At 33.0% G+C, this 13,884-nt stretch overlaps 1 protein-coding gene across 2 annotated transcripts in view; it reads right to left on the bottom strand.

Annotated features, from left to right (window-relative positions):
* The window catches only part of PXDNL (peroxidasin like), a 428,875-nt gene that overhangs the window by 190,579 nt on the left and 224,412 nt on the right, over window positions 1-13,884 (bottom strand). For both annotated transcript variants that reach the window (XM_045789101.2, XM_087864880.1), the window contains exon 4: window positions 5,780-5,851. In XM_045789101.2, coding sequence (XP_045645057.2) covers window positions 5,780-5,851 — 72 coding nt within the window. The remainder of the gene's footprint in view (window positions 1-5,779; window positions 5,852-13,884) is intronic.

Below are 13,884 nucleotides of genomic sequence, written 5' to 3'. Positions count from 1 at the left end.
AGTCAGAATTTTTATATTTTTCAAGTATCTATAAATCTAAAAGCATCAAGCTAGTTATTCCATTCTTTGTAATTTTAGATTCTTAAAAATTGTAATCAGGCTTGAAGCCTCTTGAAAAAATAAGACATTTTAAAAGCTGCGAAATATTAACTTTATAATTTGATATACTTACATGTTTAAAAAGATGGTATCTTGTTAGCATTTATAGTCACTTATGACTTATATCAAGGAATCAAATTGGAAAGTCCTTCAAAATAAACTAGACAGATCAAGAAAGGTCAAAGACATTAAGTTAATGATACTTTGTATCACTAGCTACATTTAACATTGTATTTAAAAATACACCATTTAGAGACACCTGGATGGCTCAGTCAGTTAAGCGTCCCAACTCTTGGTTTCAGCTCAGGTCATGAACTCAGGGTCATGAGATCGAGCCCTGCTTCAGGCTCCATGCTCAACACAGAGTCTGCTTGAGTTTCTCTCTCCCTCCCCCTCTGTCCCTCACCACCCCCACCTCTCTCTCTCTCTCTCAAATAAGTAAGTCTTTTAAAAAACACCATTTAAATTAGCTGTTTCTTAAAATAAATAAATAAATAAATAAATAAATAAATAAATAAATAAATAAATAATAGATTAGCTGTTTCTCTTAACAAGTTGTGCAGAAAATAGTGAAATAATAACTACAAAATAATAACAAATATAGTTATAAAAATAATAGGTATTGTTATTTCAGGATCAATTCTTGCCAAGTGTTTCACATGTATTATCTCTAAATCTCAGAGTCAGTCTGGCAAATGGCTACTATTATCCTCATTTTAAAAACAATAAAAGGAAAATAAGGTTTAAAATTGTAAAGCGAAATGCTCAAAATCAAATAATTAGTAAGTGCAACACATATTCGGTCAGATCAAACTTAGTTCAGTCTGACTTCTAAGATGTTACGTTCTTGGAAACACTGTTCTGCCTCTTTCCATAGTTTCAATAGACAATGGAATATGGAGCAAAGCATAACAGGGTAACACAGGTATGAAAGCCTGCTTTTAACTAATAGAAATGCTCTAGATAAAATATGCCATTTAGTAATAAGTAAACATCTAATGAAAAGGAAAAGTAAGGAATATGAAGTTATGCATTGAAAAGGAAATGTAAGTTAAAAATAATGACTAACTAGGGTGCCTGGGTGGCTCATTCGTCAAGCGTCTGCCTTCGGCTCAGGTCATGATCCCAGCGTTCTGGGATAGAGCCCCACATCGGGTTCCCTGCTCAGTGGGAAGCCTGCTTCTCCCTCTCCCACTCCCCCTGCTTGTGTTCCTTCTCTCGCTGGCTGCCTCTCTCTCTGTCAAATAAGTAAATAAAATCTTTAAAAAAATAATAATGACTAACTAAAATGGATTGTATCACTTCTAGTTCAGTGGTCATATGAGGACCATTACTAGAAAATACTATTTTCACAAGATGTGTTTAGTGCCTATTAAGGAGGCTAGGATGAGAAATTTATTGGCAAAAAAAAATTAATCAATGAAAATATGTCCATTGTATCAGCAGACTAAAGACAGAAATTTCGGATGAAGAAGAATAATTGAAAGCAGGATGTCTGACTAATAATACAAGAAATACTAAACTGTGCTTTCTAAGAACACAGCGGTTACTCTTGTTCTGAAACGTAGAAGCATTAGAGTCCTCTGTGTCATTTGTAGAATAAAAACATGCTTTGGAGATATTAAACCCCTTAAACAGTGGTGTTCAACTATATATAAAATAGAAAATTATACCCAAGAAAATGGTCTTTACATTTGATAAAATTGATTGAATCCTCACAAATTTATTCATTTAATACACACTTAATACATAATAATTCTATCTTCCTACATAAAAATTCTATCATTCTAATTCTTATAAAGATAATTACTCCTTACTCCATTCACTGCTCTGGCATAATCAATATAAGAGTATAAATTATTCTACAGAAATAATTGTGCCTTATTAATTCTTAAAATAACATTGATGCTTTAATTTATAACTGTGTTGTGTTTAATCCCAAAATTTCTCTTCATGTAGGCAACACATGGAAGATATTCTAATGCAATATAAAGAAAGCATTTATCCTTAAAGCAGAATGTGGTTTGTCACTATTTTGTACAGTAGATCTCTAGGTTTTACTCACCTTGCATTACTAAAAGTTTGTACCCTTTGATTAACACCTCCCCATTTCTCCCTCCCCCATCCCCTGGCAACCAATATTCCACTCTGTTCTTCTTTGAGTTTGACTATTTAGGTTTCTCTTACATGTGGTATTATATAGTATTTGTCCTGCTGTGTCAGGCTTGCTTCACTTAACAGGGTCCTTCAAATTCGGCCAGGTTATCACAAATGGCAAGATTTCTTTCTCTTTTGGTCCTGAATAATATTCCATTGTATGTATACACCACATTTTCCTTATCCATCCATCTGTCAGTGGACAGAGGGCTATTGTAAATAATGTTGCAGTGAACATGGGAGTGCAGGTATCTCTTTGAGATCCTGATTTCAACTTCTTTGAATAAATACCCAGAAGTGGGATTGGTGGATCCCATGGTAATTCTATTTTTAATTTTTTGAGGAACCTCTATACTTTTTTCCATAGTGTCTGCACCAATTTACATGCCTACCAACACTGTACAAGGAATTCTCTTTCCTCTATACCACCCTCACCAACCCTTTTTTTTTTTTTTTTTTTTTTGGTAATAGCCATCCTAACAAGTGTGAGGTGACTTCACATCATGGTTTTAATTTGCATTTCCCTGATGATTAGTGACATTGAGCATATTTTCATATACTTCTTGGCCATTGTAAATCTTTTGGGGGAAATATCTATTCAAGTCTTTTGCCTATTTTTTAATCAGGTTATTTGGATTTTGCTATTGAATTGTAGGAGTTCATCATATATTTTGGATTTATTAGATATATGTCTGCAAATATTTTTCCATTACATAAGGTGCCTTTCATTTTGTTGATGATTTCCTTTGTTGTACAGAAGTTTTTTAGTATGATGTAGCTCTAATTGTCTATTTTTGCTTTTGTTGCCTGTGCTTTCACTTTCATTTCCAAGAAATCATTGAAGACCAATGTCAAGAAGAGTTTCTCTATATATTCTTTGGTAGTGTTATAGATTCAGGACTTAAGGCTGAATTGTACACTTAAAAATTTCTTAAGTGGATATGGTATGTGTTCTTATCAATAATAATAATAATAATAATACTAGGGGAATGGGAGGAAACTTTTGGAAGTGATGCTATTTATAGCATAGATAGTGGCAATGGTTTCACGGGTATATACTTATCTCCAAACTCATCAAGTTGTTTACACTAATGCCCAGCCTTTTTTATGTCAATCAGGCCTCAATAAAGTGGTTTTAAAAAAGGAAACATAGATCGGGGCACCTGGGTGGCTCAGTCAGTTAAATATCTGACTCCTGATTTCAGCTCAGACCATGATCTCAGGTTCTTGAGATCAAGCCCCATATTAGCTCTGTGCTCAGCATGGAGTGGGCTTGAGATTCTCTCTCTCCCTCTCCCCTCCCTACCACTCACACACTCTCTCTCTCAAGTAAATAAATTAATTAAATCTTTTAAAAAAAAGAATGTATCAAATTTTCAATTGACCAAAAGATTAAAAAACAAAAGAATTAGACTAACAAATCCTTCTTCAATATCTCTTCCTCACTTCTCATTCCCACTTTTTTAGATCACAGACTATGTCTTGAAGACTACAGGAGAATAAAAAAGTGTATTTTCATACTGAATGTAAACAATCTCGTCAGTAGCGTAATTGACATTACAATGTCCTACTGTATTTTCAAGGCTATGCAAACATCTATCATGTGTCCCTACCTTCCTCAAAAAAGATTTTAACCCCGGGGCGCCTGGGTGGCACAGCGGTTAAGCGTCTGCCTTCGGCTCAGGGCGTGATTCCAGCATTATGGGATCGAGCCCCACATCAGGCTCCTCCACTATGAGCCTGCTTCTTCCTCTCCCACTCCCCCTGCTTGTGTTCCCTCTCTAGCTGGCTGTCTCTATCTCTGTCAAAAAAATAAATAAAATCTTTAAAAAAAAAAGATTTTAACCCCAAAAGGATTATGAACCGTAAGAATCATTAAAAGAAAGGACATGTATATAGGTCTTAAAGAACAAATATTTCACGCATATCAACCTCTTCTATAGTTTGATAAAGATATACTGAAATGAACTGGCTTTCAGAGCTATAATTACAATTATGAAAAATTCCAAGGATTGGAGATTACATATTTGGATTCCAAAAATCCTCTTTGAATAGTGATTCACTAGAGCATGGAATCATGCTTTAAAATTAGCCAGCAGAAATGCTTATTTCCATGGCTTTAAACAATAGTATTACTCAATATTAGTAAGGCCAATAATTATTATCAGAATATAAAGCATTTACTGATGAGAATTATGTGCACTTTAAACAAGAATTAGAACTTTTCATTTGTTAATTTTTATAAACCATCTGTGGCTATATTTGATGAAAAACACACCACAGTGATAAGTGTTTTGTTTATTGTTGTTATCAAAAAAGTTATATTTAATTGGCTTTTGTGATGGTTCTACAATATAGTAAAAATTATCTAAAGATGAAGAAACACACTTTGTCATAGGATGGCTCATTAGTCATGTAAAAGAAAATTAATAAGGGAGAAGTAACAGAAACAATTTTTAAATATGTATTTGATTGATCATATTTTAATACAATAGTCTAACACTTCAGCCTTCTAGGAAACAGAAATCTAGATTTCTTTGGACTGTTATAGAAGGATGTTTCTTACGGAAATGATTGCAAATAGCCTTTTGAAAATAAGCAGCCACATTGAAGATAGAAACAAAGCTGAGAGTCAAAAGCTTCTGGTATTTAAGAGTCCTATTAATTAAAGATCAAGGAGTGTTCTATATATCTAAGCTGATAAATATCCCATAGCTTGTCATGAATGAGGTAAAATCTCTTCAAATATCTAATTAGCATTTGTATCACAGACACTAAAAACTGAGAGAGATGTCTGAATAAAACATCAAATTGTCATTCAGTAGCAGTAACCATATAACATAACTTTTTCATACTGAAGAATTCATATTTCACACTGAAATTCTGAAAAGTGAGCCTAAAGTTTATGGGATTTCAAACTATTCTTGAAACCAGCACTAAGGTGTCAAATGCTGAAATGTGCACTAGAACAGCAGTCAGGAGATCTAGGTTGTAATAATAATGCCACAGACCTTTAACCTTAGGCGAGTCATTTAATTAACATTGTTTTGGTTATTAATTTGTCAAATGAAGGTTAGATCTCATGCTCTGGGAGTTCCCATATCAGTTAAATGTCTATGAACTTGATAAATTAATAATAATCACAGGTATCAATTACCTTCTATGAAATGTCTATTTTGTGTCAAGTGATAAACTAGACTCTTTGCATGGAATGTCTTAATCTTCACAGTAGAAATATCTTCATTTCAGAGGTTTGTAAACAGAGACTCAGGGAAGGCAACTTGCCCAATAGCATACAATTAATAAATGCAGGATCTGGGATTCCAGCTGAACTCTGTCTGCCTGCCCTCATGCCAACTCGATCATACATTCTGATTTTTATCCAACTGATGACAGAATATTCAATCATTCAAGCTGCATGACAAAACTTAAAATAATTGCTCAACTATCACATAATGGCATTTAAAAAGCTTCTATTTGAACTGTAACCATCAATGATTCAATAAGAAGTTTTATTACTTACAGCTGTTCCAAAGATATGAGTCCTTTAAATGTTTGCTTATCTAGGGCATGAATTTCATTCTTGTACAGATACCTGAAAAACATATAAAATCCTATTAAGTTATAAATTTGCATAGATGCCACATTTCTTATATCAGGAATTTTTAAACTGCAGTGTGGCTCTAAAGTGCTTTGGGATGTTAATAGATTACCTAAAAATATATGGAGACTTTAATTTCATTTAAATATGTTTAAATATCTGGGTAAGACAGTTCCAAAGCTCTCATCAGATTCTCAAAGAAATCCTTGATCCAAAATATTAAGAATCACTGCCTTAACCTCTAAAATTTAGAGTGACCGTAGAAAAATTCTGACTAATGAGGTCACATGTAATGGGTAGCAACTTCTCTAAGAAAAAGAAAAGTTTGACTACAACAATTTTTTCAAATTCATTCTATCATACAGAATATATTGAACTAGGAGTTGCATTTGCAAAGCTAGCAAATGTCATAGGACTCATTTGAAGGGGGATAAACACATATTCACACATCCACAAGATGTATTTTGGTTCTCCCTTGGCTGCCGTTGAAAGCCTACAGGAAAGGAAACTGTTAATGGATTTCCAAATATGATGATGCAACTTATCTGGCCAAAAGATTTGATGAAAACTATTTATGTAATATATGAACACTATGTCCTTTTTTCTTCAACTGTAGGATGGCAAAGTTATTTCATTTTTAAATCTCTATGTGAATATGTTGTGAATGTCATCAAAGTGAAACCTGTGTCTTTTCCACTTGTGCCTCTGGGGATCTGAGGCTATCAGAATTCCTGAAACTTTCTACCAAGTTCCTCTGGAATTCACCTTTGCATAAGCTAGAGCTCACAGTGATTTTGAATGCTTCAGAATCACCTGGTAATTTATTAAAAACTCCGACTCCTGAGCTTGCCCCCAAACCTACTCAATCCAATTCTCTTGAGGTGAGGTCTAGGAAACCGCATGTTTAGCAAGTTTCCTAGGTGATTCTGAAGCAGTCTCTCTCTCTGCCCATGACTTAAAAACCATAGAAACCATAGAAATCACAATTCTAGTTGAAAATGAAAAAGAGATTGCTTTTCCAAAATGTGTTTAGTGAAGATTTGGAAGTTCCAAATTACTTTCTCTTCCCACAGATTAGAACTTCTGTAAGTTTCTCAGAGCAGTAGTAGTAACTGGTAGAGATTTAGGTCTACCTGAGGATATTTCCTTAGCATTATTTGATACTATGGAAGATCTTGCTTTGACCTAAAATCTCAAAAATATAGCTACAGGTTAAGATGACAAGAAATAGAATTTTCTAGAACTATGTTTCTTCAACTAGCTCATAAGGACTATTGAGCTGTGGTCTCAAAAACCACCACTGGTTCTCAACTGTGGTTGTGATGTGGGAAATAAAGGCAAAACAAAAATTTTTAGATTTTCTTACTACTTACAGACCACTGACAAGTCCTTGAAACAGGGAGAATGACATTACTCTAGGAACTCAGTTGCCTCGATGTTGATAGTTTGCTAAGGGCAAAAGGCAATCTTAGCCTGACCCCCAGGATTCTGTAAGTCTACTATAACATATAAAAATTCCTTTGGAAACTTCTTTTAACTCTATCCCCAAAGATACATGTTGGCAATCATCCTCCAAGCATATGACCCACCGATATACGGCTTAAGATTCCCATGACTGAGTTTTTACTAAACAGTAATAAATGACCTTTTCCTAACAATAGCTAGCCCCCTCAAGGACTTGGAAACCTTGTTTCCAAAATCTCTTAGAGATTTATGCTATCTCTAAACTCCCTCCTAACTTGAAAGTATATAATGGGACACTCCTCATGACCCCAGTGCGGCTCTTTCTGCGCATGGATCCTTTGCCTGTGCTTTAATAAAACCACCTTTTTGCACCAAAGTTGTCTCAAGAATTCTTTTTTGGCCGTCGGCTTTGAACCCTAACATCTTTCCTACATCAGTTTTGTGTGAATCAGTGTATAGGTATATGAATGAATATTTCTAAGACATCATTTGGGCTTTATCTCAGGCCTTATACTGATATCTGGGATATACTGCCTCTGCAAACTCTGATTTAATAATGGGTCTGGCATGTGGAATAAGCATTGGAATTCTTCAAAACTCCACAGATGATAATAATATGCAGAAAAGTTTAAAACCTCTATTACAGGGGTATAGACAAGGTAAAAAAGTATTTTGTAAATTTATTCCAGAGGATTCAGATACACCTCCCTGGTAAGACCCTCAGACTATCAGAATGGCAAGGAACCACATTACCTTTCAGGTATCATATCTTGAGGCATAAAAAAATTGACCCAATTTTGGTAGAGATGTGTATAAAGACTTAAATAGGTTTTTTTTTATTATCATATTTAAATAATGATGAGCTGCTTCATAAAAATTAAACTAAATTATCAAATATGCATTGAGGAGTCTCAAAACTGAAAACCATGCATAAAATTTTATAACATATATACAGATTCACTTTAGACTTATATTTTACAGAAAATAATACTAAAAAGGTGACCAAACGATAGTAAAAAAAAAGAAGCAATAGAACTTCTATAGTTAGATCTGTACACATTGATTAAAATAATAAGGTATGCATTCAAGATACACTGCCCCTTAGGTTAACACCAGCAAGAGAAATTCCAGCTTCCTGTGAGAGGATGGTAACCACCTGAATTCAAATCTCTCCGCACATTCTGAAAATGAACTAAGAGGAAAAAACAAATCAGCCAGAATACAACCTATGCTATGACAAGGAGAAAGAGAAAATTAGTAACTTCAATTTACATTTAAGTAGGGGAAATATTAACACAGCAAAGTCAGCTCCAGAGGCTGCTTTGCAGAAAGGAGTCAGGCAGGATTTTATAGACAATGGGGGATGGGAGGAGGGGGTGGAACAGGAAAGCTGAGAAAGTAACAACCTGGTGAAAATCTGAGCCCTGGGGGATCAGAGCCCTAGCTCCTGGGAATTGACAGAAAGGGGCTGGGAAAGTGAACAGAGTAAGCACCCCACAATTGCAAGACATTTTGTGGAGGAATGGTATTAAAGGTAAAGAAGGAAGTAAGAAGCCAAACATCGTGGTAACATCGTGGAATCTAAAGACACACCAAGGGGCGCCTGGGTGGCTCAGTTGGTTAAGCGTCTGCCTTTGGCTCAGGTCATGATCCCAGGGTCCTGGAATCCAATCCCACATCAGGCTCCTTGATCAGTGGGGAGCCTGCTTCTCCCTCTCCCTTGCAGCTCTCCCTGCTTGTGCTCTCTCACCATCTCTCTCTGCCAAATAAATAAAACGTTTAAAAAATTTTTTAAAAATAAAGACACAAGAAAAATGCTATACTTAATTTAAAAAATTGTGCTTCACTCTGCCAACAGAAGGGCATGGCCTTGAACTAAGAAATAAGCCATCCAAAACTCTCTCCTTTACCCTCACCTGCTACTCAAATCAAATGTTAGTATCTAAACTTGAGAAATATTGCACAAGAAAACAATAAACTCATCTTATCTTTGAATATCAATGCAAAATTAATAAAAATATTAGCAAACTGTACTCACCCCTTAATAGTTATGAGGAGCAATATTTATGATTATCTTCTAAAATACTGAAAAAACCCATGTTGATAGCTATTTATATTTCCAGATGCCATTATAGTATGACTGGACATTGAAAAATAATTGCTGCCAAAATTATTACAATTAAGAGAATTTAGTAAGATTACAAAATATAAAATTAACATATAATATCAAGGGCATTTACATATACAAAATAAAACCAAATAAAGGATATAATAGAAAAGAATACCCCACATATAAAAGTAACAGGAAAAAGAAAACAAGCAATACACAAACCTACACGAGAAGAAATAAACCAAATGGAAAGACATCTTGAATAGATGCCTCAAAACTAAAATACACCATTTTTCCCTCGTTAATTTTCATATACATTTAATGTGATTCCAATAAAAATACCAGCACATTTTTGTAGAGGTATATAAATTGACTCTAATGTTCCTATAGAAAAGTATACAAATAAGAATAGCTAGCTCCACCCTAATAAGAGCAATGAGGAGACAAACTATAACATATATTTAGAAAACTCAATAAAACCTCTATAATTAAACCAGTGTGGTGTTGGCTCATGAGTAGTCCAATGGGATAAACAAAATGAAAGGTCTACCTATAGAACTAATTATATATGTAAATTTAGTATATAATATAGACTCATTTTCAAATTTTTGGTGTTGAGAAAACAACGAAATCTTTTATTAATGGAATCATGGAAGCTTTTCTAACCATGACTCAAAATCTAGACATAATTCAAAAATGATAATTTTTTTAAAATAATAAAACTTTACATGGAAAAAAATTGCATATCTAAGTCAAAAAAGAAAGAGAAAATTTTGGGAACTAATGTCACAGAAAGATTAAAATTTGAGAAGAAAAACAAAAATTCAATCATAAAATGGGCAAAAGCCATTACAGACAGTGCACATTTAACATATATAAAAAATGACCCAACACACGAAAAGATATTAAACTACACTCGTAATAAGATCAACGTAAATTAACTCTATACTGAAACATCATTTCTAACCTAACGTATCACCCTGAGGAAAACAAGTCCTAAATCTAGTCGACATGACCTGCTGCTGAGATTGTATGGAACCAGGCATCTCGTGCGTTTCTAGTGAGGATGCAAGATGACACAATGCTTAGGGAATGGAATTTAGCAATATACACAAGAAACCGACTATACATTTACCCTTTGACATATAATCCCATTTCTAGAAATAAAGATATTCCTCTACAAATAAAAATACCATATACACAACATTATTTGATAATTTTTTCAAATAGCAAATCACTGAAGACTACGCAAATGTTTATCAGTAGGATCTGACTGAATAAAATATGATATAGTCACATAATGGAATACAATGAAGCCATAAAAGATGAGAAAGCTCTCTATAAAATTGTATACAGTGATTTCTAGTATTTGTTAAGTAAAAGCAAAAAAACCCAAAAACCTTCCACATATTGTGTATGTTTTATCACATTTATTTTTATACAAAAAATAATTAAGAATAAAAATTGTTACATTATACAGATAAACATGGTAAGCATATATATTTATATTTGCATAAAAATATATGAAAATATATAATATATTATAATATATATATTTGCAATTTATATCATATTTTATATAATAAACATACATATATATTTATTCTTGCATTTAAAAAATAGCTATAGTAAACTAGAAACCAACAACTAGGGTTATGTACAAGGAGATTAGTAAGAAGTAGGTGAAAAAAGGGATGTAAAGAAGTCTTCTCTGGGTATATTTTGTTACATAATTTAACTTTTTTACCATGTTAATAATTAACATGTTTAAATATGTGATGAAAGAAAAAATAAAATGCAGAGATAAAATGAAGTAAAAATAGAAACACAATGGACTTTACTGTATACAAAATTTATGACACCGAAAAACACAGAGAAATTATTTTTTTCAAGTGAGTGTTAACCAAAGTTCTCCAATTTTACACTCTACATTAAGAAATCTTAAACTTAGTGGGTTTAATATTTTAGCTACATGACTGTTTTAATTGATGAGAATATTAATTGTAAGGTAAAATAAATTAGCACCAAGATTTTGAAGTAACAATGTTATTATGTATAAAGATTAGTACTCTAAGAACAATCATATACAAATGTTGAAAAGAAAAATTAAGAAAAATCAGTCTTCAAGATCCTGATCTCAATTCTTTTGGATATACCCAAAATGAAGAATGCTGGATCAAATGGTAGTTTTATTTTTAATTTTTTTAGGTACCTCCATACTGTTTTCCATAATGTCTGCACCAATTTGTTAATACTAAATTTGAACTGAATATAAATATATAATCACAATTTTAGAAACCATTTGTTAGTTCTGTCCCCTGAAAAATCCTGCAGTTAGTGTCCTATAAACACACCTAATATTCAGATCTTGTTTTCAAAATGCTATTTTCCATCAGAACAGATTTGAAGAAACGGCTCCTTCCAGTCTGTGGCAGCATAACTATATAACATACTATGCTTGACAGAAAGCAATAAAAAAAAAAAAAAAAGCACTCAGAGTTTAATGGGATCATTCCAAAAGAACAAAGGAGCTAGCTTGAATGGTCTCCCACTGGTTGGTATATAGGAAAGCAATTGACTTTTGTATATTAACCTCGCATCTTCCAACCTTGCTATAATTGTGTATTAGTTCCAGGAGTTTTTCTGTTGCTTCTTTGGGATTTTCTACACAAATAATCATGTCATTGAAGAAAAAATACAATTTTATTTCTTCTTTCCAAATCTGTATACCTTTTATATCCTTTTCTTGTCTTAATTGCATTAGCTGGAACTTCCTGTATCATGGTTATGTAGTAATAACAGGCAACTCCCTTGCTTTATTCCCAGTCTTAGGGGAAGGCATCTAGTTTTTCATCATTATCTGTTAGCTGTAGGGGTTTCTGTAGTTGCTCTTTATCAAGTTGAGGAAGTTCCTCTATTCCTAAATTGTTCAGACCTTTAATCAAGAGTGTTAAATTCTTATTATAGGTGTTAAATTTTATCAAATATTTTTTCTGCATCTTTGATATGATTATAGGATTTTTCTTCTCTATCCTGTTGATGTGATGGATTATACTTATTGATTTTCAAATGTTGAACCAACCTTACACTAAGACAAATCTCATGTGGAATGGTATACATTGGTGGATTTGAATAGCTAACATTTTGTTCAAGACTATTGCATTTATGTTTATGAGAGATATTGGTTGGTAGTTTCCCTTTCTTGTAATGTCACCTGGTTTTAGTATTAGGTTCATTGGTTTCTGCTCTGTTTTCTTGTTATTTCTGCTTTATATTTTTATTATTTATTATTATTTTTTCTGCTTGCTTTAGGTTTATATTACTCTTCTTTCTTTAGGTTCCTAAGGTGGAAGCTTAGATTATTGACTTTAATCTTACTTCTTTTCTAAAATATGCACTCAATGCATAAATTTCCCTCTAAGTCTCACTGCATTCCACAAGTTTTGATAATTCGTGTTTTCATTTTCATTCAGTTCAAAATATTTTTAAATTATCTTGAGACTTCTTTTAACTATCTTATTTTTTCTTTCTTTTTTTATTTTTTAAAGTTTTTATTTAAATTCCAGTTAGTTAACATACAGTGTAATATTAGTTTCAGATGCACAATTTAGTGATTCAACACTTACATGCAACACCCAGTGCTCGTCATAACAAGTGCTCTCCTTAATCCCCATCACCTATTTAACCCATCCCCTTGCCCACTTCCTCTCAGGTAACCATCAGTTTGTTCTCCATAGTTGAAAGTCTGTTTCTTGGTTTGCCCCTCTTTTTTCCCCTATGATTATTTGTTTTGTTTCTTAAATTCCATATATGAGTGAAATCATATGGTATTAGTCTTTCTCTGGCTGATTTATTTCACTTAGCATAAGGCTTTCTAGCTCCATCCACATCATCACAAATGGCAAGATTTCATTGGTTTTTATGGCTGAGTAATATTTCATTTTTTATATATCTCACATTTTCTTTATCTATTCATCACTTGATAGACATTTGAACTATATCTTATTCAGAAATTTGTTGTACCTACAAATAGCTTGAGATATTCCAGCTATCTTTCTGTTACTGGTTCCTAGTTTAAATTCATTATTGTCTGAGAACGTATTCTGAATGACTTCTATTATTTTAAATTTGTTGAGGTGTATTTTTAGGTCTAAAATATAGTCTGTTTTGGTGAATGTGCCATGTGAAATTCAGAAGAACATTTTTCTGCTGTTGTTAGATGGAGCATTCTACAAATGTCTATTAGACCCAGTTGATTGATGGTGCTGTTCAGCTCAACTGTGTCCTTACTGATTTTCTGCCTGATGGATCTGTCAGTTATTTATAGAGGGATGTTAAAATCTCCAATTATAATAGCAGATTAGTCTATTTCTCCTTTCAGTTCTATCAGTTTTTGCTTCAAAGTATGATGTTCTACTGTTAGGTGCATTCACATTAAGGATTGTTTTATCTT

This window comes from Ursus americanus, chromosome 9, assembly GCF_024610735.1.
Source record: "Ursus americanus isolate L20-20 chromosome 9, mUrsAme1.1.p, whole genome shotgun sequence".
NCBI classification, from domain to species: domain Eukaryota; kingdom Metazoa; phylum Chordata; class Mammalia; order Carnivora; family Ursidae; genus Ursus; species Ursus americanus.
The sequence above is the reverse complement of the archived record's forward strand: the minus strand, read 5'-3'. Positions and strand labels throughout refer to the sequence as shown.